General features: G+C 53.4%; 10 protein-coding genes across 10 annotated transcripts; 5 read left to right on the plus strand and 5 right to left on the minus strand.

The window, feature by feature from the left end:
* Positions 1-348: 348 nt before the first annotated feature.
* Positions 349-4465, plus strand: CCOS01_04224 (uncharacterized protein; the record flags this gene model as incomplete). The annotated part of the gene is made up of 8 exons (XM_060452406.1): positions 349-1052; positions 1113-1279; positions 1340-2153; positions 2217-2521; positions 2959-3295; positions 3353-3823; positions 3874-4015; positions 4091-4465. 8 exons carry the CDS (start codon positions 349-351, stop codon positions 4463-4465), a joined length of 3315 nt encoding a protein of 1104 aa, XP_060316364.1.
* A 237-nt stretch (positions 4466-4702) lies between these two features.
* CCOS01_04225 (uncharacterized protein) lies at positions 4703-5130 on the minus strand (the record flags this gene model as incomplete). The annotated part of the gene is made up of 3 exons (XM_060452407.1): positions 4703-4830; positions 4899-4959; positions 5050-5130. 3 exons carry the CDS (start codon positions 5128-5130, stop codon positions 4703-4705), a joined length of 270 nt encoding a protein of 89 aa, XP_060316365.1.
* Positions 5131-7112: 1982 nt separating this feature from the next.
* CCOS01_04226 (uncharacterized protein) lies at positions 7113-7241 on the plus strand (the record flags this gene model as incomplete). Its single annotated transcript, XM_060452408.1, has 1 exon — positions 7113-7241. One exon carries the CDS (start codon positions 7113-7115, stop codon positions 7239-7241), a length of 129 nt encoding a protein of 42 aa, XP_060316366.1.
* A 364-nt stretch (positions 7242-7605) lies between these two features.
* CCOS01_04227 (uncharacterized protein) lies at positions 7606-8421 on the plus strand (the record flags this gene model as incomplete). Its single annotated transcript, XM_060452409.1, has 1 exon — positions 7606-8421. A coding segment is annotated over one exon (816 nt), but the record flags the coding sequence as incomplete, so codon positions are not given.
* A 984-nt stretch (positions 8422-9405) lies between these two features.
* CCOS01_04228 (uncharacterized protein) lies at positions 9406-10365 on the plus strand (the record flags this gene model as incomplete). The annotated part of the gene is made up of 2 exons (XM_060452410.1): positions 9406-9638; positions 9708-10365. 2 exons carry the CDS (start codon positions 9406-9408, stop codon positions 10363-10365), a joined length of 891 nt encoding a protein of 296 aa, XP_060316368.1.
* Positions 10366-11145: 780 nt separating this feature from the next.
* Positions 11146-12945, minus strand: CCOS01_04229 (uncharacterized protein; the record flags this gene model as incomplete). The annotated part of the gene is made up of 3 exons (XM_060452411.1): positions 11146-11234; positions 11331-11646; positions 11704-12945. 3 exons carry the CDS (start codon positions 12943-12945, stop codon positions 11146-11148), a joined length of 1647 nt encoding a protein of 548 aa, XP_060316369.1.
* Positions 12946-13931: 986 nt separating this feature from the next.
* Positions 13932-15491, minus strand: CCOS01_04230 (CoA-transferase family III; the record flags this gene model as incomplete). Its single annotated transcript, XM_060452412.1, has 5 exons — positions 13932-14437; positions 14493-14997; positions 15049-15175; positions 15233-15264; positions 15321-15491. The coding sequence occupies 5 exons, from the start codon at positions 15489-15491 to the stop codon at positions 13932-13934; spliced, it is 1341 nt and encodes a 446-aa protein (XP_060316370.1).
* A 566-nt stretch (positions 15492-16057) lies between these two features.
* Positions 16058-18025, minus strand: CCOS01_04231 (uncharacterized protein; the record flags this gene model as incomplete). Its single annotated transcript, XM_060452413.1, has 5 exons — positions 16058-16776; positions 16830-17342; positions 17401-17547; positions 17600-17736; positions 17994-18025. 5 exons carry the CDS (start codon positions 18023-18025, stop codon positions 16058-16060), a joined length of 1548 nt encoding a protein of 515 aa, XP_060316371.1.
* A 1712-nt stretch (positions 18026-19737) lies between these two features.
* CCOS01_04232 (arsenite efflux transporter) lies at positions 19738-22271 on the plus strand (the record flags this gene model as incomplete). The annotated part of the gene is made up of 3 exons (XM_060452414.1): positions 19738-19813; positions 19902-21844; positions 21927-22271. 3 exons carry the CDS (start codon positions 19738-19740, stop codon positions 22269-22271), a joined length of 2364 nt encoding a protein of 787 aa, XP_060316372.1.
* A 3309-nt stretch (positions 22272-25580) lies between these two features.
* Positions 25581-26025, minus strand: CCOS01_04233 (uncharacterized protein; the record flags this gene model as incomplete). Its single annotated transcript, XM_060452415.1, has 2 exons — positions 25581-25759; positions 25977-26025. 2 exons carry the CDS (start codon positions 26023-26025, stop codon positions 25581-25583), a joined length of 228 nt encoding a protein of 75 aa, XP_060316373.1.
* Between the last annotated feature and the right edge of the window lie 402 nt (positions 26026-26427).

Genomic DNA, 26427 nt, shown 5'->3' on the forward strand with positions numbered 1-26427 from the left:
CCTCGAGGTTTCCTGCATGGGGTGCCACCAACAGCGTCCCCATCCCGGCTTGGCAGCAGTCGCTTAGCTATTCTCAGGCCCTAGGCGACACAAATGGCCCTGTCACAGCCTTTCTGGTGGGGAAGCCACGGGCTGTGCTGTCTCTCTGTGATCCTGCTGCCTTGACGATCAACCCACAAACAACCCCAGCGCGGATGATGTGCTGCATGTTTCTCAGCCGGCATTCTTATCTTAAAGCTAGCTGGCCTTTCCCTTTAAGGTTGTCGAAGTCTTTCACCACAATGCTAGACTGCGAGTGTTGTCTGGTTGTAATCTGAGGGCTCGTTCCTGGTCACTAGATGACCAATCATGCACCATCTTGAAGGTCCCTGGGCGGCGGCAGATAGCACCAGGCGTCCGCCGTACAATTCAGATGCATCGGACCTCTCAAGAGATGATCGGCGACCGCTCATTCATGTGCAGTCCACCGACTCGGCAGAGACCCGCATCGAGCCATTAGAGTCTGGGCAAACCCAACGACCCAAGAGCTCAGTGACCGCCGAGCCCGGCGCCGCCCATGTCACCGGCGCTCCGCACGGATCTTACAACAAGCTGTCTAACACAGACTGGGACTCGGCCGATTCGCCTCGTCACGGTGGATGGGACTACACACCAGGGAGAACAGACACAAAGTCCCATCTATCCCACAGAGAATCCGGTCTCACTCCTTCTGCACCCAAGCAGCCATGGAGCACATCCCTCAAGGGCTGGCTACCAGAGCTCATATGGTCCATCATAAGCATCGCCTCCGTCGCCGCTCTTGCCGGAGTGTTATCCCGCTTCGATGGCCAACGGCTGCCCGAGTGGCCGCTGGGTTTGACGCTCAACACGCTCATCGCCTTTCTCGCGACGCTGGCGCGAGCTGCGTTTGTTATCCCAGTGTCTGAGAGCTTGTCGCAGTTGAAGTGGCTCTGGTATCGCAAGGAGAGGCCGTTGAAGGATTTTCAGGATTTCGACTCGGCTAGCAGAGGACCTTGGGGGAGTATTCAACTGTTGAAGACGACTAAGGGTTGGTGAGTTTTGTGTTCTAGTGATGGTGAGAAAGGTGTGGCGTGTGCTGATGCTATCCGCAGGTCCCCGAGTCTCATTGCTACGATTGTCATGATCACGGCAATCTTCACGTCGACATTGACGCAATCCGCCGTCACATACCCCGCCCGCCTCGCGCGCGTAGACGGTGATGCGACAGTGCCCCGATCAACATCGTACTTCTTTAGTACATCCAATACCTTCTCCAGCCGTACGTCCAATCCTTAAATCCTCATCTGTATCTTGTATTTACTAAAATCCCTGTGCGCAGTTCAGCAAGAAAACTACGTTCAACAATCCATCTTCGAAGGCCTAAGCTACGATCATACCCAAGAATTCCCCCTCAGCCCAGCCCGCTGTCCCACAAGCGAGTGCCAATGGGAGACTTACAGCTCGCTGAGCATCTGCGCCAAATTCTGGAACGTGACGAATTCGTTGAATGTCACAACTAGAGAGACGTCTACTGGGTCACCGCGGGTGAAAGCTTCGCTTCCCAACGGGATATCTGCGGATTTGAGCGGTAATTACTTCGGTCTCATCAATCTACGGGGCATGAGTAAGCCGATTGCGTCAGACGTGACACCCGAGGCAGCGCTTTTCAACTTCACGGTGATCTATTCCTTACGAGAAGGGAATGACGCCGCAGTCGGAGCCATGGAGGCTGTGCTGTACCTCTGCGCGAAGACGTACAACCTCTCCTTCACAGGCAACATTGAATCGCGCAAAGTCGTCGAGATCACCTCAGACGTCGAACAGGGCTCCATCACGTTCCCCTCCGGCCAGGTACGAGACGACCTACCCGCGATACGAGACCCCCTCAACCCCGATGGCGAAAACTTCCCCTACGGCGGTACCGGGTTCGGCGCGATGCAGGACAGTCTGAGGAATGCGCTCAACGGGTCGTATTCGGATCTCAGTAACGTGCCGAGTGCACTCGGTCTTGCGCCGGCTCGGTACCTGGCTGCGATACAGTACGGCGCCAAGACGTTGGAGGCGCAGGGGCGGGCGAATGTGTCGCAGGAGGTTGTGATTAATGAGGCTGTTGCGAATATTACGAATAATGTTGCCAGGAGCTTGTCGAATCGGTATGTCTCCTGTCGATTCCCCTTATGTTGAATAGGTAAACGAGGTTACTAACGCAAGAACAGCATAACAAATGATACCACAATAGCAAGTGGGCAAGCACTCGCATCGGAAACATTCGTACAAGTTCGCTGGCCTTGGCTTGCGTTCATATCCTGTCAGGCCGCGCTTTCCATGATGCTCCTGGCTCTCGCCATCGTTCAGACCAAAGCAGCGGGTATCGGGGTGGTGAAGAGCTCTACGCTACAGGCCATGGTCGCTATCAACTCCAAGGATAAGCAGGCTCTTGAGATTGGGCTTGCGCAGGGGCACCATCAGGAAGAAGTTGATGATGTCGTTAAGAGAGGGCCTGGGATAGCTTGGAGCTTGGGTATGAGTGATCGGGGATGGAGTCTTCGCATATAGTCGTGTCTGTCATAAAGTGGTAATCCCTGGCAAGCCCGCTTTATGAATACTTACGCCGTTCCATCTCACGTCCATTCTCCCAACTTCTATTCCCCCAACATTATGTCACAGGTATGACTAGACCATGCCGAAGCAGCGAAAACATAGATTTCGGAGTCACAGCAATTGGATTGACTAGGGGCCTTGCGCATCCTAATCGCGTCGCTGCAAGTGATAATCAGTCTCCACTTCCCGACAACCATCAATTGCTTTAAAATTCGGTCCGCGGAGATGATTCATCCGCACCCAATGACTCTTCTACCACCTCTATTCTCGCCTTGACATCTTCCATGTAGATAGGTACAGTAGAGACAACATTCGCAATGTCTCGACAGTTTCTACACCGCGGACTCGTCGAAACAGGCCTCCTGGCCCTCGGCAGATCCCACCCCGACATCAAATTACTATGCCTCCAGCGCTTCGTGCGCATGTTCGCCTACGGCGCGACGACCTTGCAGCTAGTAGCGTACTTTGAACTCCTCGGCCTCTCGGCGACGCGAATTGGTCTGTTCATGGCGTTTACGCTCGTCGGCGACGTCTGCATCAGTTTAGTTCTCACTTCCATCGCCGATGGCGTCGGGCGGAAGGCGGTGCTAGCTGCAGGCGCGGCTTTGATGGCTGTTAGCGGTGTTGTTTTTGCGATGTGTAGCGGGTTTTGGGTGTTGTTGGCTGCTGCTGTGGTGGGGGTTATCAGTCCAAGGTATGTTTCACACATGCCTCTCAGGGAATCAAGAAGAGTGAGGCTGATTACAACCAGTGGCGCTGAAATTGGACCTTTCCGGGCTGTGGAAGAGAGTATCGTCGCGCATCTTACTACCGCTGAGGATAGGAGCGATGTCTATGCCTGGTATAGCCTCATGGGTGCGGCCGGAACTGCCTTTGGGGCGATGACGAGCGGCTGGACGGCGCATTACTTGACGACGAGTGCCGGCTGGGGACTTGAGCATGCGTACCGTGTAGTCTTTTACGGATATGCGGTGCTCGGAGTGTTTAAGTTCTTCCTCGCCTTGCTCCTGAGCCGTGATATGGAGGCAGAGCGGGAGGAAGCTGGGGCGTCTGCGGAAGAGACTGCTCCGATTCTGGGCGAACGATCGGCTGAGAGGGAATTTGACGTCAAGACTTGGCGGTCGAAGATTGTTCCGGGGATTGAGAGGGAGAGTATGCCTGTTGTCGCTACCTTGTGCTTCTTCTTTGCGCTTGATTCTTTTGCCTCGAGCTTGACTACCCAGTATGTCCCCACTTACTCCTTTTGTGAGTATTAACGCTGACATATTCCAGGTCCTGGATCGCCTTCTTCTTCCGGTGGAAGTTCAAAGTGGACGATGGAACTTTGGGCTCTTTATTCTTCACCACGAGCCTGCTGGCAGCGGCCACAACTCTAGTCGCATCCTCGATAGCCAAGCGAATCGGCAACCTCAACGTACGTGAACAACGAACCACTCCCCTCTAGATCTCCATAAGCTCATTTTACTGTCCGCTAACTTTCACTACACAGGCCATGGTCTTCACCCACCTCCCCTCGACAATCTTCACCGCACTCATCCCTCTTCCGCGAGACGCCACCACGGCGATCGTGTTTCTGATCTTCCGCGCCCTGACGCATTCCATGGACGTCGCGCCGAGAGCCGCTTTCCTTGCTGGCGTGATTTTGCCCAAGGAGCGGACTACTGTGTTGGGCTTGATCAATGTTTTGAAGACGTGCACGTCGAGTGTTGGTCCCGTGGGTGTGGGTATCTTGGTGGATAAGAATCTCTTCTGGGTTGCTTTTGTGGGTGCTGGATGTCTCAAGGTTGTGTACGATCTTGGGATGTTGGTTTCTTTCCGCAAGCATGAGCGAGAGCTACGGGATGGAGCGGCTGGGAGTGCTTAAAAGCATGGTACAGCCACTTCGTGGGTAAGGCACATACAAACCTTTGGCTGTGCAGGGGCTATCGCCATTGTTCTCCATGATAAGCTCGTAACAAAAGGCCTCAAGAAGATGTGGTAACCAGTCATGTGTATTCAAGCTATCAGCCGATGCCTCCATCTTTATCCATGCCTCTATCAATTGCTGCAGAATCTCCAAGTCCACGGACTACGCATGCCAGCCAAGATCCTATTGGACAGCCTAGGAGTCGCAAGATCCGAAAGAGCTGGCGATCCAGTTCCTGCAGCAAGCATCGAACTGGGCGGCGGTCTCTTGTCGGTTGGGGCAGTAGAAGGCGGCATTGTGGAAAGGTCCAGTGACGACGTCGTCTATTCACGCGTTAGTATTCCGCATAAGACACAGAAGGAGAGAAAAAAAAAAAAAAAAAGACACTTACTACCGCAGCAGTGGGCGGTGGATCCCTGGGAGCCTTGGTCGTTACCGTCCTGGTTCTTGAACTACATTCCCGATAGTCAGCTCTGGAAATATTATGTCGAACACATCAAGCTTCCTTTAAGCCCAATGTTACGAGAGTGAGTGATACGTACGAGACACACACAGGTGCGAGCATCGACCAAGCTGCTGGAGATAAGCAGCATGGCAACGGTAGAGATGATGGAGGTCTTCATTTTGAGTTTTGGTAGAGGGGTTGAAATGGTAACTTGATGTTGTAATGAGTTTGTGAGATTGCGTTTGTCTACTGGTCACATTTTCTGTTCACTGATCGGCGAAGAGTTCCAGGCTCTATATAGGATTCGCATATTCGCAGAACTTCCAAACTTTTGAAATCGTGGGAATCCTTCTCGAAGACAACTGTTGAAGCTACAATACGAGAGTCCTGCAAAAGTTAATTAGATGCCAATCTATCACCCCGGAGTTAGCGGAAGACAACAATCATCACTAATAAAGCTCATGTTTGGACTTTTTGCAGTTGTAGTGGGGTGTTTTCCGTGCCCCATGTATCCACATACTAGTCTGCCCCCCGAGTCATACAGGTTTCCCTACAGAGCCACTAAATCGTTGACAACTCACTCAGGGGGTTAGGTGGTGTCGTAAATCCTGCCTTTAGAAATAGCACTCAACCTAGAGAAAAAGCTAATTTAGATTATCTCTGAAAGCTTAGCAGGCCCGGAGAACAGCGCGCACACGAATACGTCGGTTTCGCTTTCTAATAGTTACCATTCAAGGTCCGTCGATCATTCTACCAAATCGGCTCAGTTCGAACTTTTCGCCTCATAAACGCGCCGAGTTCCTCCCGAGCTGCCAAAAAGAGGTCATATTCCCCGGAGTCAGCTCGGCTAAAAGCTTATATTGCCTCTTCAACGATGTGCCCTCTTGTTTTCAGCACCCGATTTACATGGTATCACGCCTGCAGTAGCATCGCAAGCTAGTTCTTAGAAATGAAGAACGCCCTGGAGCCTATACAAGGTCCGGAGAACGGTTTCCGACAGTGCCTGTCCGTGATACCCGTGGGGGAGGGGAAATGATCTATCCGTATCCATTTTCGCCGTAGAAGCCGAAGCCGAAGCCTCGAACCCTGAAACTCCGAGTCATGTCTGACGGTTCACTTTCCAGCCTCGAGAACCACTTGAGAAAGTATAAGAAAGTCTTGGACAACTGGGGATATGCATACAGTTCCTGCTCCGGACTACGGAGTTCGGATGAATCGCTGAGCGCCGGCGGTGAAGCCGAATACTAGCGGTTTGCTTCTTTGCGCACCGAGTACCGGTCGAGAGGCAGGTACAAGATGCTCAAAAACATGCAATGAATCTGAACCAACTCAGAGACTGCTCTCGAAACTCTTGGGAGAGAGGGAAAATCCTAAGGTTCATCTTTCGTCCAGGAGAAAGCTTCTTCTCGGCGTTCGGACCGGCCCCACATCGCCGGCAGGGCCGATATGATCACTCGCACCTTCTCGAATCTCGCCCCGGAAGTTACGAAAACCCCGACCAGCTCCTTCTCTCTCCTGAACCCTCAAATGACCTCGGTGTTCAAATCTTCCGGCTAAAGGCAGCTCGACTTCTCTCTCTGTTCCTCCCTCCACAACTGCTGAACTCAAAATCATCGCCCACTTTCCTACTTTCTATCGATCCGTTGGCCTTCCTGACCGCGATTTAGAGTTTCAAGCCTCACCTGAGAAATTATACACCAACTTGATGATAGACCGGTCTCTTTCGACGAATCCACAGCGGATAGATCTGCCGTCTGCGGCGTATTACGTACATTGCTCTGGTTGTTAACCAGTGCCAGAAACGATCCCGATGGCGACAAGGGCATATGCGACCATCAAAAGGCAAAGGCTCCAAAGATCCGCGAGGCAATGCTGACTCTAACCGTGTCAACGGCGAAAGGTTCTGCAATCGTCGTAAGCTCCCAGCACCCTCTGCAGATCTAGTCTAGGCATCGCCGCTTGACGGTTCCTCGCAATCTGCTTCAGATGGTCCTCGCAACGTCCATCTGACGTATATGGTCAATAGGTTCATGCTACATCTTGCCTACCACGACAGGTCCTGGATGTGTGTATTCGACTGTCGAAAGGCATTGGCAGCCGGAGATGGCTTGCAGCGCATACTTCCAAGATCGGACATGGCATTATCGAGAATTTCCCACAATGTCTGCTCTGGACTTTAGGACGTTCGAGCCAACAGGGTCGCTTGCCGAAGACAAGAGTTATCTGGCAGGTGCCAAAATCATGAAGCATCATGCCAAAGCTTTGGACGAAAAGGATTGCGCGACTTGATCTCGTGCTGCAATGCCGCGTACCGGAGGACCTGGCTCAGCAGTCCCGAAGTATGGTGCGGCTGCGATGGTTTGAGAGCGATAGCATACACGCTATGAATTTCAGAAACGGACTGGATCCAGAATTGCCTTTCACGGAAAGCAGAGCGACGTTTCGTTTCCAGGTTCCATGCTGTTTAGAGATGGGATGGAGAAGGTCTCGAAGGGAGAGAGGCTGTGCTTCGTTGGCAAGGATTAACTGCCATACATGACTTCTCAGATCTGTGGAGAGACAACTCAAATGATTTTTGACTAACAAATGGGCGAGTAGGGTTTGTCGAAAACACCAATTGGCGTTGTGCAACATTTCGCTGACCAAGACACACAGGAAAACCATCATCGACTTATCTTCCCTATGTCGGCCCGAGGCTGCGAAGAATCCGGATGGGTTCAGGTCCCGGCACACGATTAAAGATGTCCAGGACGGCGGTCCGAATGCCATTCTGTCTAAGCTTGGGGAAGATGCCACCGACGGGGGCGTGGACATTGATCGAGGTTCATCTGGTCTGAGACTCGTCCGAGCCAGAAAACAACCACCGGACAATGGACACTGGCGGTTAGAACTTGGTTTGCTGGCCCCTGGGAGAGACGGCAAGAGTCAGGGCCCCCTTGTAACAAACCCCACGGAAGCGAAGAAGAGTGTTGCGCTTGGCAAAACTTCAGACCGAGCCTCACCAGGGCATCAGGGGCCACCATCGACTGGACAGCGCCGCAACGGGCTATTTCTAAAGATGGTGGAAGCTAAGAACAGTCCGGTGAGCGGCCCCGCACGAGGCGGTCCATGTTCAAATGTTGTGGCACTTCGTGATGCCCCTGGAAACCAGACTACTGCACGGGACGGCGTCGAGTGCCGGTGCAAGGGGGGCGCACGCATAGGGTTGGGGAGCTGTATGATCTGCGCAGGGCCCATTGGCTTTGAGTGGCTGTTACCAAGGACCAAAAGATGCATGCTGCATTCGGGGACGCGGTGCTGTTGCAGCTCGCAGCTCCGTTGCACCAACAACACGGTCACACGGGTTCGGTTTGGACTCTGGAGAGACCGGTGCCCCCCTAGAAGAAGCCAAGAGATATCTGCATCGCATGGGACGTCCGGCTCAAAACCACGAGGTTCTCCCGCAGATGCTCGCCCGGCCGAAGTCTGAGTCTCTTCGACTTGTTTTCCTTCTTTCCAACATCTTCCAACGCCAGACATACATCGGAAGGCCTCGATCGATCCATTACCGCCTCGCTGGTCGCTGTCTCTGTTTCTTCGCCGAAGGGGTTTCTGCGCTTTTTATCGTTTTCGTGTTTCTCAAACCTTGTCCGGACTTGCCCTGGCCCAGCACCCATCATCATCATCATCATCATCTCGTCCCATCCCGTACATGATTGATCGCCGATTTGGCTGAAAACGGTCGTCCAATCGTCCACCTCTCCAATATTGGCTTCAGCCCAGGTTTAAGAAAAGATCAAAGTACAAACTCAACACCACACCGTCCCGTCTGCGACGTGAACCTTTTGCGAATCCGCGTCTACTTCTTACCTTCGGACCTGTCACGACTCTTGCTCGCCAACCTTCGCTCCCTCCCGCTCTAACACGTAGAGTAACACTCATCCCACCCGGCGTCATCTCATGCCACGTTCCAGAATCCCGAGGTTTATCTTATTTCGATAATCGTTCAACACTGCGACTCTTATTACTACCCGAACTTGCCTTATCGCTTTCTTTACTTCCCGTCTGAGACATCCGCCGCGTCGGTCACTAGTACCTATTCTCTATTCTTCGTTCCTCGCTTTTTGCGCCTTTACCCTTTTGACATATTTTCCCCATCGAATCTCATTTGGTGTCCCCATCTTCTCATAACAGAAAACGTCACTGGCATGCTGGGCAATCTCCAAGCGGAAAACTAGTCGAAACAGAGGAAGGAAGGAAAGAAACGAAAAAAAGAAGGGGAAAAAACACAACGGGACTCGTCACCGCCGAGAAAGGACCATGCTGAAGGCCGTCTGCGCAAACTCTCAATCCTCTTCACCTCTTTTCGCCCGCCTTTGATCTCTCGGACCATCGTGTGGTTGTTCAACCAACTCGAGATCTCTGGTGGTGCAGCGGGCAAAAACACACCCATAATAGCCACCACCACAACACAATGGAGCGCCCCCACCGTCCTCCGCCGCTCACAATCCCCCCGCCGCCCCGAAGCCGGACCCGAGTCCGGAGACCTCGCCGTCCCAACGCACAACAGGCGCGACAGTTCAAGCGATGGCTGCTCCGCGCCCAAATCGCCAATGACGTAGCGCACGTCGCCGCCGCATCGATACTCTTATGGATCATGTCGTGGTTCCTCTACAACGTCTCGTTTCCTTTGACATATCCCGCAGGGTTCGTAACCATATCCCCTCACATCTACTATCCACTCGATATTCAATACATACTGACCGTGATAAATAGCCCCGCCGCCGTTGCCCTGATCGCGATCCTCTCCACAGACATCCTCCTCGATGCCCGCTCAATAGTCCACGCTCACGACCCCTGGCCAGGCTGGACCCTCCTCATTCGCCTCGTACTAGGCGCCTCCCTCATCGCAATCTTCTGGGTCTACATCTCCCTCGGTGACGTCTTTGCGCGCGGGTTCACATACTGGGGTATGTCCGACAGCTATGGCCGCGTGCTGGCGTACATGTTCCTCTGGGGCATCGGGCTCTGGGACTTGCTTTTTGTATTACTGTGTCGGCATTGGCTGGGCAAGGAGGTCAAGAGGTACGGGGAGAAGGCGAGACAGGTGTTTGGGAACGAGAACGGGAGAAGGAGGGGGATTAGAGGGAGGATGTCGCCTGGTGGGAGCGCGATGAGACTTGGGAGTGCGGGTGGAGAGCGCCCTGAGCGGATTGGTGTCGTCGATCTCGAGGCTGCGAGGCCTGTTGAGGAGGGCGACGGCGGTGATGTCGGTAGGGAGAGGGTTGGGTTACCTGTAAGGATGGGCGTGAGAAGAGTCAAGAACAGCGTGAGCGCGAGCGTCAACTCCGTCGCGAGTGGGACGGGGCCGGGGAATGGGATGGGAAACGAGGATTCATCGCCACCTCCGCCTGCATTTATGAGGCCTGCATGACGATCGTCGGGAGTACGAGGCTTGGGAAACAAGATACCTGGCATAGCATAGTTACAGCCACGAAAAGAGGTCTACATTAGTTAATGATAATCAATATCAAATGCCAACTATTACTTATTTTTGCATCTGAAATGTGACGTGGCATATAGGACGACGTGTCCGTCTGATGGCGACTTCGGTTCGTCTTGCCGAGTATCTACCTCAATTCGTCTGATTTCTTTTCAGGGAGCATGAATGATAGACGGACGTATGTCAGACGTCGTCTGTTGCAGCACATCATTCCATTCTTATGCACTGATAATAAAAGGTGTTATGTGAACTGAGTCGTGAGGGTATATCAGCGCGCAGTGAGTCTTAGTACGTCAAATTCAACGCTCAAGGACAGCTGCATCAAATACTTTCAAGTTCCAACTCCAACATATCAAAGACAGCTACATCACATGCTTTCAAACTGCCTCTCTAGGAAGCACTTAGAAGCACCATAGGAGTGAGACGATGTTGCTGATGTAATGCAGTCAGGCTGCGGGTATCAATTCTACAAAGACTTCCTTCTATCTCGACATTTGTAACAATCCTACACCTATCGAATGTTCCCTGCCTAGACTTCTGCGTTGATTTCGGGTCCTTTTACAGGTGCCATGGCTTCATGTGAGCCATCTCTTTGGATGTAGAGTAGGTCTCGTCAGCGACGACTGTGCCAGCCTGTTTGCTTCGCTTCGTCTGCCGTCCCTTCGTCAAGGTCTCGATGGCATCAGCCTTGGGCGTGGTAGACGCAGGTGGCTAGCCTGCTTCCGTATCGGACTCGCCTGTCAAGTCCACCATCTGCGCATCAACGTCCCCAAGAGTCGCCGCCGCACGAGCAGCGCCATCTGTAATGCCCGCCAACTTTTTGTGCAGAAATCCCAGTGCCTTGTCCCGCTGTTCTTTGTCGAAGCTCTCATACTGAGGATTGCCGGGCTGCTAACCCGCAAGAGGCTCCATAATCTGCTTCCCATACTTGTCAACCATGAAGTGACTGAACGCCTCCTCGTCGTTGTCGTCGTACAACATCGGGTCATCCTTCTCGGACTTCAGCCGCTGGTAGAGACCATGTCCGGCTTTAGGCCAGGATTCGGGGAGTGCGTCCTCCGAGTCTTCGGCGTCTGCCTCTGCTTGATCGGCTGCGCCGGTGGGTGCGGTCTTGAGGATCTTGCGGACGCCGCCTGTTTTGGACCGCTGCTTCGAGGGCTTGGAAGCCGGGCGGTGGTCTTGCTGGCGGCGGGGCTGTGACTCTCGATGTTGCTGTATTGTGTTAGTCCTTATACTTTAGGATGGGGCAGATGAGGGTGGAAGACATACAACTTTTGGTTCAGCCCAATCTGGCGAGCCGAAGAGAGGCAGGTCGGGGTGCTTCTTAGAGACAGAGGCGAGGACGTCTACAAGGAGGCCAGGGTGGATTTGTTCGCTGAATAAGAGGAGATTGAGGAGATCGCTTCTCTTGAGATCTGCAAAGTACTCTCGTCTCTGCAAGCGCGTCAGATTGGGTCTAAAGTTCTTGCTTGTCTCTATGACACTCACCTCACTGGCACTGGCACTGCCTCCTTCAAACCCAATGAGGCTCGGCTTAGGGAACTGTGGTAGGGTGGCAAGCTTCTTCTCGCGCTTCCTCTCCACATCGTTGTGGTGCCTCTTCCACTCCGACTGCTCCTGCTTCGCCTCGCGGTACTTTGCAAGTTCGCGCTGATACTTGGCCTGCTGCTTGTCCTCCTCCTTACAGGTGACGCACTTGAACTTGGAGGAACCGCCGCCCAGGGCGTCTGCCGAGATCTCTGGGTCATGACAAAGCTGGTGCCAGGCCTCGCCGCAGCCGCAGGGGACGATGGGGTTGCCGTCTGTGGCGGAGATGCGGTTGCACTTGACGCACATTGGGTTTCCGCTGCCGTCATCCTTGGTGCGCTTCCTCTTCACCGGCGGTCTAGGTACGGGACGCTTGGGGATTGCGGGTTCCTGGTAGGCGGGGATGTTTACGGATTTCCGGGAAGCCTCGTCTTCCGCTGCCGCGCGCTTCCGCTTTGCTCCAGAAGATGGTACTGAGCTGGGCGGAACTGATTGGGGTTCTGCGTACGGGAGATAAACGGTCATAGGCAGGTGCGAGTAGTCCACAGGTGTATCTTCGACTTCCTCTGGGGCGACCTCAGGAGTTGGAGGAGGAGGAGGAGTTGCGACGAGATGGGGCGGTGGTGATGCTGGGGTAGCGCCTCTGTGACGACTCATGATGAATCGTGAAGTAGCAAGAGAGAACTGTGGCTGGTACGACTGCTGTTCAATAGCTGGCGGAGGAGTTGACACACGAGGCGGTGTCTGTACATCATGGCGATGCTCAATTGGCGCAGGCTCAATTTCTATTTGCGCAATCGGCGCAGGCAACTGCTGGTGAGATTCGGCTTCGACGGGAGCTGTTTGCACATCTTCTGGCTGTGTTTGAACGGTCGTCGTGGGCAGGACTTCCATTTCGACTGTGGTATCAATTTCGGCGAATTGAAACTCATCTGTAGCTTCTGCATCGATTGCCATAAGGTCTGAAGCCGATGGGTCTGACATGTTGAGATTGAAAGGTGCGGCTTGTGCCGCGATACAGGCGTGTAAGGTGTGGATGGCTTGTGAGAGCTATCGAATGCTGGTGAAGCTAGCAGAGCAAGAAGGTGATGCAAAGGACGAGGAATTCCAGCTCAGAATGCGGAAGCTAGAAATAGAAAGACTGGCCCATCAATTTATGAAGAGAAAACTTTTGACATAATGGGTATCTGTTTCGAAGAAAGAAGAAAACAACGACGGCTTGCTGTGTACGCAGGAAGTCAACCGTAGAAATGCCATCAAACACGCGACCACTGTGAGTCGCGGATGTCACGTGCACCATTTACCGAGCTCACCGAGAAGGCCCGCACCCTACGTGCCTTCCCACCTTGGAGTCCCTCGGTCAGCCAGGGCTAACCAAGGTGAGGCAGGAAAACGGGGACCAGCAACGCAACGTGCACAATACGTGGCAGCACTCTCGACTCGCGTGTAAATTCTTTTCTTCTCACGAGGGAATAGATTTATGTTTATCTCTCTCACTTTCGATGCACGAAAGACCTTGGGGCTGGTTTTGATTTACATCATCGTGCAGTTCGGGGTTTTCACTGCAACTTTAACCCCCCCAAAGGTGTTGTGGATCTCGAAGAAGGACCATTCAATCGGTTATCTTAGTTTGCAGGATGGCAGGGCATGTAGAAGGTTATCGATACGGGCGTGGATGGCGTGACCTGAGACACCATCCCACACGCAAGCACTGCAATTTTAACCCCTCCAAAGGCCATTCGCATGACCGAAGAAGCGGATTTGATCGTTGATGCATGATGTTGTCGTTGGCTAATCGGATCAAGATGCGTGCCTCCTCCTAGCACCTGAGAAGCTGCAATGACACGCACAGGACTTCATTGCAATCCTTAATCCTCGGGAGGTGGGATGCTATGGGCGTTTTCGATCGCCAAGCCTGTCTGCTCACTGAAGAAACTTCGCGATGCACTTCAGCGGATATCCGTTCTCCCCTACCCAACCACACCCTCTCCCTTCAAAGCCCGAATCCTCTCCTCCGAAAACCCAAGATGCCCCCCCAAAACCTCATCAGTATGCTGCCCCAACGTCGGCGGCACACTCCTCACGCTCGGCTCGCTCTCCGAATACTTGACCGGCGTATTCACCATCCGAATCGGCCCGCACTCCTCGTGCTCCATCTCGACAACCATGTTCCGCGCCTTCGTATGCTCGTGCTCCAGCGTGCCCTGCACATCATTCACCGCCGCGTACGGCATCCCCTTACCTTCGAACACGCGTAACCACTCCGCCGTCGTCTTGGTGACGGTGACTTGCTCGATGAGCGCCTCGAGCTCGACGCGGTTGGCGACGCGCTGGGCGTTTGTCGCGTATTTTGCGTCGTGCTGCCATTCTGGTTTGTTCAGTCCCTGGCAGAGGATGCCGTAGAGTCGGTCATTACCGCCGCCGAAGAGGATGTCGCCATCTTTTGTCTTGAAGGATTTGTACGGCACGATAGAGGCTTGCACAACGTCAGCATGTTGTATGAGAAAAAATGAGCAGCGAGTGAAACTTACGATGCGCGGTACCCCACCGCCCAGAATCCTTCTTCCCACTAATCAGACAACTGCTCGCAATATTCGCCAACGTCGCCGTCTGGCAATCACTCAGCGCCACATCAATATGCTGCCCCCTCCCCGTCCGCCCCCTCGCGAGCAACGCCGCCATGATACTGTTACTCGTATACAACCCCGTCGTGAGGTCCGTTACAGCGACGCCGACCTTGACGGGTTCCCCGTCGCGGCTGCCGGTGATGTGCATCAACCCGAACTCGGCCTCGACCATGACGTCGTAGCCCGCGCGGTCCGAGTACGGGCCAGTTTGGCCGTACCCCGTGATGGAGGCGTAGATGAGGCCCGGGTTGATGGCGCGGAGGGTGTCGTAGTCCATTTTGTACTTTTTGAGAGTGCCGGGGAGGTAGTTCTCTACGAGGATGTCGCATTGTGAGACGAGCTTGTGGAGGATTTCTGTGCCGGAGGGGTGTTGGAAGTTGAGGCCTAGCGACTTCTTGTTGCGGTTCACCTTGTGTGGATGAGTTAGCTCGGTTCATATCTGTGACTGGAGGATACTCACTGCGAGGAAGTAGGCCGATTCGCCGGGTCCTTCTTTGGAGGAGCCGGCTTTGTAGGTTGCGTAAGGAGGACCCCATGCTCGAGTGTCGTCGCCGCGAACGGGATGTTCGACTTTTATCACCTCGGCGCTTCAATGGCGTCAGTACGAGTTGCTTAGCGTGAGAAGATGAGTGAGATCAACTGACCCCAAGTCTCCCAGAATTTGTGTACAGTATGGCTACATCCGTCAATGTTAGCATCCAATTTCTAAAGTACGGGAGTAATGATGCTTACTCCAGCCAAAACTCTCGTCATGTCCAGCACACGATACCCCTCAAGCGGCAGCTTATTGCTCGGTACCGATGAGTACCGACGCCACGCCGTCGGAAGGCGTGAGGACTGCGGACATGACCGCGCAGCCCTGGAGACTATCCGGGAGGAAATTCTAAGTGATGAGGAAGCCATTGTCTAGGTCTTTAGACAAAATCATAAAAGAAATGAGGACAAGCTTTCGCGGGGAAGTTGTTGAACAAGTTCGAGACCGGCATCATCGATGTTGGCGACTTGGTTCCCCAGCTCCGACCCCGGTCTAGCTCCGGTCCGTTGGCGGGGATGCCGTCGGGTAGGCCTCGGCATTATCCTGGTCGCCATTTATGTGGCTTAGGTAATTTAGCACAGACCATCACAGACTGCCTTCATCGGCTCTGAAACTCGGCCTCAAATGTCCCGTCTGCAAGTTAACGCGGTTGAGGGCACAACAGACATAGTATCGAACCAAAGCGAGCCGCTCATTCATATCAAACTTCTATCCTGCTATTCCTATTCTTACATATGGCGTTTATGTACTTCTGGCCGGATATCGAGCAGCACTGACACCGAACGCCTCCCAAAATGCGGGCAAAGGAGAACAAGAAATCTCACAACGGATTTGGCCAACCATCTTCAAACTAAATACGTCATCCCAGCACTTCTCGATCCCGAACTCGTACAGCATTCAGCTGCTCTCGGTCACCTCCAGTTGTCTTGAAAACTCACAAATGACGTTGCCCAGGGACCTCGAGAGTCTGCCGGCGTCGAGTTCGCGGGCCTTCGGGCGATCCAGCCGGAGAAGAAGGCGAGCCTGGTCGCCGCCGCGATGGCGATCGTGAATAAACAGGCTCCGAGTTGTTCCTTGGCCTAGCTCTGCTCGGTGGCGGAGGCGACAATGGCGATTCCTGTGATATGGGTGATATAGGTCGTGGCGTCGCGGGCCCGCCTTCGCTTCCTGAGTGGTGTCCTGGTGATACTGGCTCCTGTGGTTCATGTTCTCGGTATGTGCTGTACTGTTCAGCCGTGTCTTTCAAGGCGGAACTTCTGAACCGCTCTCCAGGAACTTCTGGCCACTGCCTTTCCCTGTAGTCAGGGGCCCCAAATGGATCTTCGGTAGTGCTGCCGAACCATTTGCCAACTTTGACCAGGCCGGCAGAGACCTTTCGTCTATGTCCCGGACCTTGCTTGGTTGCCTGAGTTCCGCGCGTAGACGTGCTCGTGAGTGGCGGCAAGCCATGCTCAATGTGGTCTGCATGCCCATCTTCACTTTCTTGGAAAGACTCCGAGTCTACCTCTCGAGCCCGATCATAGATCAATCGACAGTGTTCGCAGCCACAGATGCTAAGCGGGTCTTTCGGGGCCTCGTTTATACCGTCTAGGAGGTAAATGAGGAATGATCCCACGATTGCTAGCCCTGTTGCAACAATGGTGCCCCATTGGCCTGGAAGAGAACTGGTCAGCGACAGAGACATCCCGTAGGCACATATAACTCACCAACGCTTCCAAATGGCTCGGTATGATAGTCCATCTGGGGGCTCCAAAGATTGATCTCTCCGAGGATGAGAATGGCTAAGGCAGCGCCGCCAAAAACGAAGATCTCGATCAGATTCAGGAACCCGCTAAACGTTCTGTGTAGATCCTTGGATTCATCGGATTCGTTTCCCTTTTCCTTCTGCGGCCCGTTCTGCCTCTTAATCCAATCGGTGATAACGATCTTGTTTCTCATAGAGATGAGCGAGATTATGGCCGGAACGCAACATGCCACCGCTAGAAACATGGCGTTTCCAAATCGAAGCTCGTTCGGCCTCGGCACCACGAAAATTTCACTAGCAGCCTTTTGCCTCAAGCGAGAAAACGGCCCGTCTGTCTGGGAACAGGTAATACCGCATAATGGACTGTCTCCGTAAGGGAACTTTCTCGGGTCTGACGATATTGGATTGCCGTTGTTGTCTTGATAGCAGGGAATGGAATTGGATCGGTAGAACTCGACAGCCAAGCTCACGAGACCTATAAATGTTGGTCAAACTTTGAGCAAATACGTCTTCTGGGGGGTTTAGCTTCCTACCTGCTAGTAACAGACTCGTCCACACAAAGACAGTGTTGCGTCCCTTTTCGTGGAAGTACGTCTCGGACTTCTTGACCGTCAACGGAACTGCGAGAATGCCAATGGAGCAGAATTGAAGCGCCCCGTAGATATCCATATCGGCAGCGTCTAGGCAATGAGTGTCAGATAGAAACTAGGGACCTTTCTGCTCCAAACTAACCATTTACGTGGAGCGCAGCAAGAACGATCCCATGCACCGCAGCCACGGCCGGTAAGATCAATGCCGCTGCTATGCAGACATCTCTGATCCATTTCTCTCCGCGAGCTAGTACGCATACTGCCAAAAGAATGTAATACCTAGATCACCCTATGTCAGCTATGGCCCGCTTATGGTAGAGCATCGTCTATTCGAGGATTCAAAAGCTGCAGATGGGCATCGTCTTCGCCCTTTGGCTGTGTTTGTACAATTCACGCATCGCTCTACTCGTCCTGTGTCCAATCTCGAACCATCGAGAGTTGGATTGCTACAGAAAGCGAGGTATAAAGGGCCGATACAACATCACAGCGATGAGGTCTTGGGCGATTGCCTCGGACTTGTCCCCGGTTTTGCCCACCGCTTAGTAGGTTGTATGTAATCCCGTTCCATTGCATTAGAAAGTGGAGAAAGAGAAGCATCGCTCACAGGATTCGCTGGCCAAATCCATATTGCCCTGATACTGGCCATCCGCAGAAAACCTCTATGCAATCCGGAGACGATCCGCAAGACGCGGTGAGCTGATCTGTGGCCCGCTGGCTGATGATGGCACGCAATAGAGGGGCAGGTGAAAGCGGTGGCATCGCGCGTGTCCCATCAATTCTCCCGAGAGGTTGATACAGCGTGGTTCGACCATCTAATGTGGGAACGCTCGGTGAAATAAGCTTTCGTTTGTTTCCTGCTCGGTAGCAACGGTGGAAGTTGTAGATAGTCAATCGACGAAAACGGCTTTCTGCTGCCTCTCTAATCGGTAGTTGGACAAGACATGGAGGTCGTCTCCCGCCCCTCCATCCGAAGAAGTTCACCTTCCCTTCCGATTGCCCGAGTATCCGTCCAATGCTGGCATTGATTACCTCACTTGACGGTAAGGCTGTGAGTGGAAGGTGCTCGTGTGCTCGCTTGCTCTTCCGGTGCGGCTCAGCGAGCAGTGCAGAGCAACGGCGCAAGGGGCAAAAGCTTGGGTTCAGATGGCAAGCATTCCAGAAACCCCGCGGTGGTGGCGCAGCAAAAGGATTCGGTTGCCCATCTTGCCGTCTTCATCATGTTATCGAGTCGTAGGATACAGAAAGGCAGGTGCTTTAGGTGAGCATCGCTGAGAATCTGACGCTGCAAAATGCCGACCGGCGAATCGACAACGCCAAGCCCCATAAGGATGGGAACACAGCAGATGTGAGAGCTTCTAGGGACGCATTGTCAACTGTTTCTGGCCAGTAGAGGTTGCAGTGCCCTGTCGGCTCTGACATTGACGAGAAACAATGTTCAATCGGAGGCACGCTGACTTGCTGATGCTTGCTGATGGCATTGGAACCGTGCAGGATACTATGCCGGTTGAGGCACTAGGGCCCAGATCAACTCGCCAGTCGGGCGTTGATGCCACCCCGCCAGCTCGCCCCGTCTCAGGTCTTAGTGCCTTTTCCTTCTCGAGTCTCCTCGTTCCCCGGACCTCACATGGCCGGGCGATCTCGCTGACGTGGGTGGATGATGTTAGCTCGGGCAGCCTGGCTGTTGGTTCTAGGTCTCTGCGGTCGACCCTGTTCTAGCATATCTCGTACTTGATGCGCTGAGAATCCTCCTCGATGGTTGAACCAGTCAGTTTCGCACGGTACATTATCAAGATGACGGTGAGAAAGAAGAGGCAAAGCTTATAGAAGCGAAGATGGAAGTGCAGGGAGGTCGTAGATGCTCAACGTAATTTTTGATCATCAGGCTTCCAGTATTCTTCCTTGCAACGTTAGCTCAGGCGCGAGGTGGCAGTGTTAGGTTGGTTCCAAACTGGAACTTGGAAGACTTGAAGGAACGTCAATCACCCGGACCGATCGTCCCCCGCCGCGAATGAAGCGGCGACGTCAATTGGAGAAGGACATGGCCGAAGTGAATGACCCGCGCCTTCTTCATTGGCAAGGCGGGTAATATAGGTGCAAGGGCTCCACTTTCCCCCGTCATCTCAATTCGGTGGTTCTTGCCTCCTTCACCGCGTTCAGAGACTTCGTGAGAAGTACTCCGTACATGGATCTTGCGAATTTTCTAAACCTCTCTCTCGTCGACGCTTGATTCCTGGGCCCCATGAGGGCTCGAAGTCTCGACACGTACTCTAATTGATTACGATGGCCATCGATACACGGACGGATCAGATCAGAGAATGGAGGTCAATTGTGACGTTGATAGCCTTCTTCCTTGCGAGTAAGTCGTGGTACCTTCGTTGAAAAGCCTTTATGTGCATCGCACATGTGTCGCAAATGGATAATTCATTGATTCAATGGGCGCACAGACATCGTCGTACTGTTTCCTTTCCACATCCCAATCTACGTTCCTGCGCGACTGTGGGATGCGGTGTTGAAGGTGCTTCGCAAGCTGCGGGTGATACCGCGCGAGGAAGACACTCACGATGACTTCAAGGAGGGTCGCTTTGAGGGAATATCCCCTCGACGCAAGCTCTTCAAGCGCTTCGACTTCCCAATGAACTCAATCACTGCGCCATTGATCGCCGACTTGTTTCTCCTGGCCATCTTGGCAATTGGCAGGGAGGAAGTGTACGACGGAACCATTGGCCAAAACGGCATCCATCCTCTCGATATCATGGTTTTCTTTCTGACGCTGGCGTACATTGCCATTTCGATTGACGCCTCGGGACTCATTCGGTACTTGGCACTCAAGGTGCTTCAATGGGGAGGCAAGGTCGGCTACCGGTTGTTCTTCTACCTCTACGCCTTTTTCTTCTGCCTGGGCACCTTCATCGGCAACGATCCCATTATCTTGTCCGGCACGGCCTTCCTCGCCTATATGACCCGAATCTCGAACAACATCAAGTACCCAAGAGCGTGGATCTTCACCCAGTTCTCCATAGCCAACATCGCCTCAGCCATTCTCGTCTCATCCAACCCGACCAACCTCGTGCTTGCAGGTGCCTTCGACATCAAGTTCGTCGAGTACACGGCCAACATGGTTGTGCCAGTCGTCGTCACGGCCATCGTCTTGTTCCCGTTTCTCCTCTACATCATCTTTGCAGACAAGAAGCTCATCCCCGAGTCCATTGAGATGTTTCAACCGCCAGAGGAGGCCATGCAATCGAAGCCCGTCAACCCCAACATCCCGAACCCCAGAGGAGCCGCAAGCAATGCCGATCAAGCGCCCGAGAGCAGTCCGCAAGCACAGTTGCTCTCAGCCATTGAGATTTTGAACCCCTGGCTTGACAAGGGAGGAGCTGCCTTTGGCGCTGTTGTCATGTCGGTGACCCTAATTACGGTCCTGGCTCTCAATGCCGCAAACGTGAAACCGAAGGATGATCAGCACCTGCAAGTCTTTTGGGTCACTTTACCGGCCGCTTTTATCATGCTATGCTGGGACCTGGCGTTCGGCTGGTCCCACAGAAAAGAGACTCGCCGCATAGCACAACAGGGACGAGAGGGACAGGATGAGGAGCTTGTCAGAGCAGAGGAAGGCATTAGAGAGAAGGTCAACGCGGGCATATTGGGCCAAGAAGACACAAGCTTGGCCCAAGAGACGACAGAGATGTCGCCAATGTCACATGCAACCAGACCAGAGATTCATATCCAAGATACCGACCTTCTGGAAGATAAGGAACGCCTCGGAGTTGCAAATGAGGAGGTTTCGCCAGCCAGCAACGATTCGAGCACGAATGCGTCGGAGCGGAACGCTACTGATGCCGAGTTCATGATTACTCCAGCAATCCCAGCATCAGGAAACAGCGACAGTGTGACCGGCAATGCAGGCCCGCAGCTCATATCTTCACAATCTACAGCTGTGGAAAGAACGGAGAAGGCCGATATTAGCAAAACCCCGAGCGAGGGTTCTACGGAAAGTAGGAGACGAGCTGTGCCAGCTGCGGCCAGTGGGCCTGGCGAAGCACAAGCGCTGCCAGATGGGGTTACGGATATTGAGAAGGGGACCACTGGAAGACAATCCCGCCGAAGCTCGAGTTTCCGCCCCAAGAAGCAACCGGCGACGCTGGTATCGCGCTTCAAGGACGGGTATCGTTGGTCACAAGAGACATTTCCCACGGTGATGGCGGTGCTATCTCATCTACCCTTCGCTCTCGTCCCTTTTGCCTTTGCCATGTTCGTCCTTGTGCAAGCTCTCGTCACCAAGGGCTGGGTGCCGGTGTTTGCGTACGGATGGGATCACTGGGTTGAGAAGACGGGAACGATTGGTGCCATTGGTGGCATGGGGTTCCTCTCGGTCATCCTCTGCAACGTGAGTATTTGCCCGTCCAGATCTGGTTTGACCAAGACGTTTTACCGCATAAAGGCTGACTTTTGAGATGATCCTTCTTTAGTTCGCGGGTACGAATATTGGCACCACAATCCTACTCTCCCGCGTGATCCAGGCGTGGCAGCAGATCCACCGAGAAAATGGCGTGCCCATCAGCGAGCGCACTTTCTGGGCGACGGTCTACAGCATGGCTCTCGGAGTCAACTACGGCGCCTTCAGCACCGCCTTCAGCGCATCGTTGGCTGGCCTGCTGTGGAGGGACATTTTGGAGAGAAAGCACATCTTTGTCAGCAGGAGGGACTTTGCAAGGGAAAACATACCCATCATCGCCATTGCCATGACGGTCGGTTGCACAGTTCTGGTTGGGGAGATTTACATTACTCGAACGGACGATGCGTATCCGCTGTGAGCTTGATATCAATCAAGCAGATGACTGAGCGAGGTTCATGAGTTGACGGCCATCATATAGAAGACTGGAGACGTTTTAGAGATCCAAAAGATACCCCCATTTGAATGGAAATGACCGTCAGTGGATAACATTCGTCTGGATGAGGCCAAGACGACGGGTATCCGTCAACGTCATCTAAAGCTGAGTGATGCTGAATGAGGGAGAGAATGAGAGCTCGCCAGACTACAGAATAACCCCAGACTGGACGGCATCACACTCCGCCACAAGCACGACATCACAAACGGGATCAATTGACTTATGACCAAAGAACAAGTCATTCGCCACACTCGGAGCGGGCATCGTGCAGCCGTCCCGTCTCGACTGCGGCATGAAGAGCGGGAGGGCTGTGTAGAGGGGGGCATGCAGACTGTTACTGAATGCATTTCCGCAGGCAGGCGAGTACCGTACGAACATTGGATTATTGCGGATGGCGTGCAGCAGGGCTGTGGCTGTGTAGTGAACATCAACCCGGGGGCTTCTGCTGCGTGATGCAACGCGGGCTTCGTCTTTTGTTTTGCCATGCATTCTGCATTCTGCGCATAGCCTATGAGGGGTTATGAAGAGATCAGGTATTGCTTCTGTTGTAAGGCCCATGGAGGATTTCTCGGTCTGCCTTGACGAGGCGCGTAGGAGTTCACCCGTTGGGCCCGGCAAAGTTGAGGGTCTTTGGCAGGCATCTTTAACTAGGGTCTCATTCACCAAGACCAACTCACTTTTGTCGAATTCGCTCATAGCGGGGGGTTGCGGAAAGAATCATGGTCAATAACCGCAAATCGCGGTTCAGCGCTTATCGCTCACTCGGGTCCTTGGTAAGGTAACATTGAGCAGAGTCGTGAAAATAGCACAGCCGCGCTGCTGTGCCGTCACCAGGTTCTCACTCACCGGCGATCCACAGTGTCGTAATGTAGACTCGCGACAATATGGTTTACCGTTTGACCGCGATTATGATCCATTTCCGGACGTCAGCGGAGGGTTGTGTGCATGTGTCTCAGTCATGATCTTCTGGTTCAGCCAGCCCCCCATTCACCAATGAGATTGCCCCGCTGCCGAGGGTCGGATTCGTGGAAGCTGTAGGTAAGCTGAGGCAGCAGGATACAGCAGCTTCACCCCTACCGACGACAACGGCTGCGGGGTTTCCCAGGTTGTGATTGATGGAGCATGGGGGAGGGAACGGCACGGGAGGAATGGGAGGATGCCTGGAGAGGGGCAGAGGGGTTCGTCGGTTCGATGGGGGACGGAAGATCAGCGTCTGTCAGCACGGGAGGGGACGGGGTTGCTTACTGCATGAGCTGGTCCGAGGAGCTCTGGGCTGTTGATTCAGTCTTTGAGTGTGAACTTGTGTAAGTCGGGTGCGTCTCTACGGCGTGGACGGGCGGGCGCATCCGGATCAAGGTCTTGGATCTTGTTTTTGGTTGAAGGCTGAGAGATGTTGTCCGGAAGAGATGAGTGGTTTCCTCAATTCCAAAGGATCTCGGCTTCAGAGGGAAAAGACGGGATGGACTCTTCAAAGTTCGACCCTGCTTTCACTGGCCAAAGCACCCGGGCGAATTGAGTTGTGGGATGAAGAGTTGAGACGCTGGAAGCATGCAGTCTTCTGCCCGAGAAGAAGGGAAATGTTTCACCCCATTGATGCAGGCAGGTCGTTGATGGTAGGCCGTGCTCTTGCTTCAGTGTGCCATGCAGCGCAGGACTCTGTTAGAGAGCTTTTCCCAAGTTCTCGCCAGTCGGGATGGTTAATGGCTCGGGTTTAGCTATGGTCATTGACTTTGACTTGGAATCTCCGAACTTCAGATAGATGCAGGGGATGATGTTTGATAATCGGGCGTTGTCTCTTCTCCCCCACCCTCCGCACAACAGGGTTGGGTTTGAATCCTTCGCGGGAAAGACGGCATGAACCGAGGCTGTTCAAGGCTCTTTTGCGAATCGAACCTCCGAAAATAATCTTGACGAAGAGAAACGCAAGATGATTTTGAGTACTGCTCTCTTATCCAGTGCCAATAGGTAGCGCAGCAGATACAGTATGACACCGTCCGCCTAGGATAGCCATTGTAGCTAAGGTATTGATGAGCAGTATACCATATTACAGTGAAGCTCAGTCCGCTCCCAAACAAGTCGAATGTCATAAAGTCAACCCGAAGAGCATCCCATCTCCTAGGATCCTCCATCCCATTCTTCTCTCGTGGGGTCCAAGTGTCTCCATCCGGAGTTCATGGGTAAGGCAGAGGGTATCCCGCGGTGCTCACACGTCCAGAATTCATCACGCTCGAACGGGGTTTGCACTTGCAGCGACTAACGTCCTCACCATTTTCGCATGCAGGAACGTACATCGACTTTCTTGCTTCTGTTTCTTACATTGACTTTCGGATTGCGGCCTTTTCCCCTTGATTTCACCAATGCAAGTATGGTTCTTATCATGGAATCCTCTTCTTCTCGCCGAGGGCCATCCCGGAGAGATCCTGCAGGCTCGCTGTTGAAGCAGTCGCCGTTTTGAAACGGCCGCGCTGCAGCGAAGGAGGTGCGTGGGAGTGATCAATGCGCCCGTTGGATGAGATATGGACAGAGTTTTTGGTTTTGTTCTTTCAACGTTTTCCTGCCAAAACAGTCTTGATAGATTCTGTTTGAACCATTTCAGCTGAAGCGAGTGAGAGAAAGGGTTAAGGTGCAAAATGGGACGATGGCTCTGAATGGGATGTTGGACCCGACTCGTAGCACTTACCACTCGAGGCTGAAAAAGCCACATATTGTGCCTCGTGCTCTTTCGTGTTACCTTAATACTTTTATTTGTTGAGTCGTTGATTGCCTCCCCGGCCCGACTTTGGCCAAGCTAATTCTTCGCATTATGTTACTGCCAAGCCGAGTCTTTTCTTTGTGTAAGTTGGGAGAGGGCGGGCTGGAAATTTCAGAAACGGTTACCGAACGTTAGGACCTGTGACAATGGGAAAGGGGGACATGAGAGAGAACAAAGGAGCCAGAGTCTAGATGCGGCGGGCAAACAATGTGAGCGTTGTACCCGGCGGTGCGGTGTTTAATCGAGGGATTGTGATTTCTTTGTTTGACTGGGTAGAAACTAATCGAGGTAGTCGCATGATTGCCCGTTTTGATGCAATCTCGCTCAATCACCAGCTTCCAGAGTGAGTGAGCGGGTTGCGTGAGTGAAGTTTTCAGTGAGTGAACTCATGAGTGAGTGAGTGACTTGCAGTAGTAGCAGCGCCTCACTAACACAACGGGGTCCGCATTCAGGTCACCACCGACAGGGTGTGTGTCCAGGATCTACACCAAGTATCCGTACAGCTGCAGATGGTGGTGTTCCAGCTCCGCCCCGCGGGTCCTTCGCCTTTCCGCCATGGCGCCCGCGAACGAGCGAAGAAGCTTCTCCAGCGTGTGTGTTCGTCCACGGAGTCCAGCTCGGCCCACGAAGCACACCACGCCGGGCTGCTGCTGCTGCTGGACTGTAAGGCGTCAGGGTTTTTGGCTGGGCCGAGCGGATCTGAGAAAGCTGATTGAGCGCCTAGGCTAAGCCGAGTTGAGGTAGATCCTCGTGGACCCGTTGTGGTACCTTGTTCTAAGTTTGGGAGAGCCACGCTTAGGTTCTCTTCTTTTCTCTCTGTCAGACTGTGGTTCAGTGCAACATTACTGCGCAGTCTCTTTCGCTTTACCAAGACCAACAAGCCTCGATGTGTCTCCAACGCAGATCAGCCAGGCAGACGAGCACCATGGTCCCAGAGACTGACGCAAGTCAAGTGGTTCTCGTTTGTGATATGAATTGATAGATATGGAACGATCTAGGGAGAACATTAGGCATACGTTTAGGACAACCTTCGGCCTTATTCGTTTCCTCGCCGCCGCAAAGAAAGCCGCCGCAAGAAACATGAACCGCCCCAAAAAGTCCAGGCAAATCCCTTTCCAGACACACCACATACCCTTGGATCCCCGCGGTTGGTCGGGGGGCGGATCTGTTTCCCTGCTGCGGGAGAACAGGGATGCTAGCACGACGAGAGCAACACGGCCAATTATAGCCGCATCGCATGGCGCCGGGCGAACGATTCGCGGCCATGGTTCATGGTCCAACCCGAAGTACAGAAAGAGAAGTTGTAAGTTGTGAGTGGCATCGCTGCGG

This window comes from Colletotrichum costaricense (genome assembly GCF_030867565.1).
Source record: "Colletotrichum costaricense strain IMI 309622 chromosome Unknown Scaffold_4.1, whole genome shotgun sequence".
In the NCBI taxonomy this organism is placed as follows: Eukaryota; Fungi; Ascomycota; class Sordariomycetes; order Glomerellales; family Glomerellaceae; genus Colletotrichum; species Colletotrichum costaricense.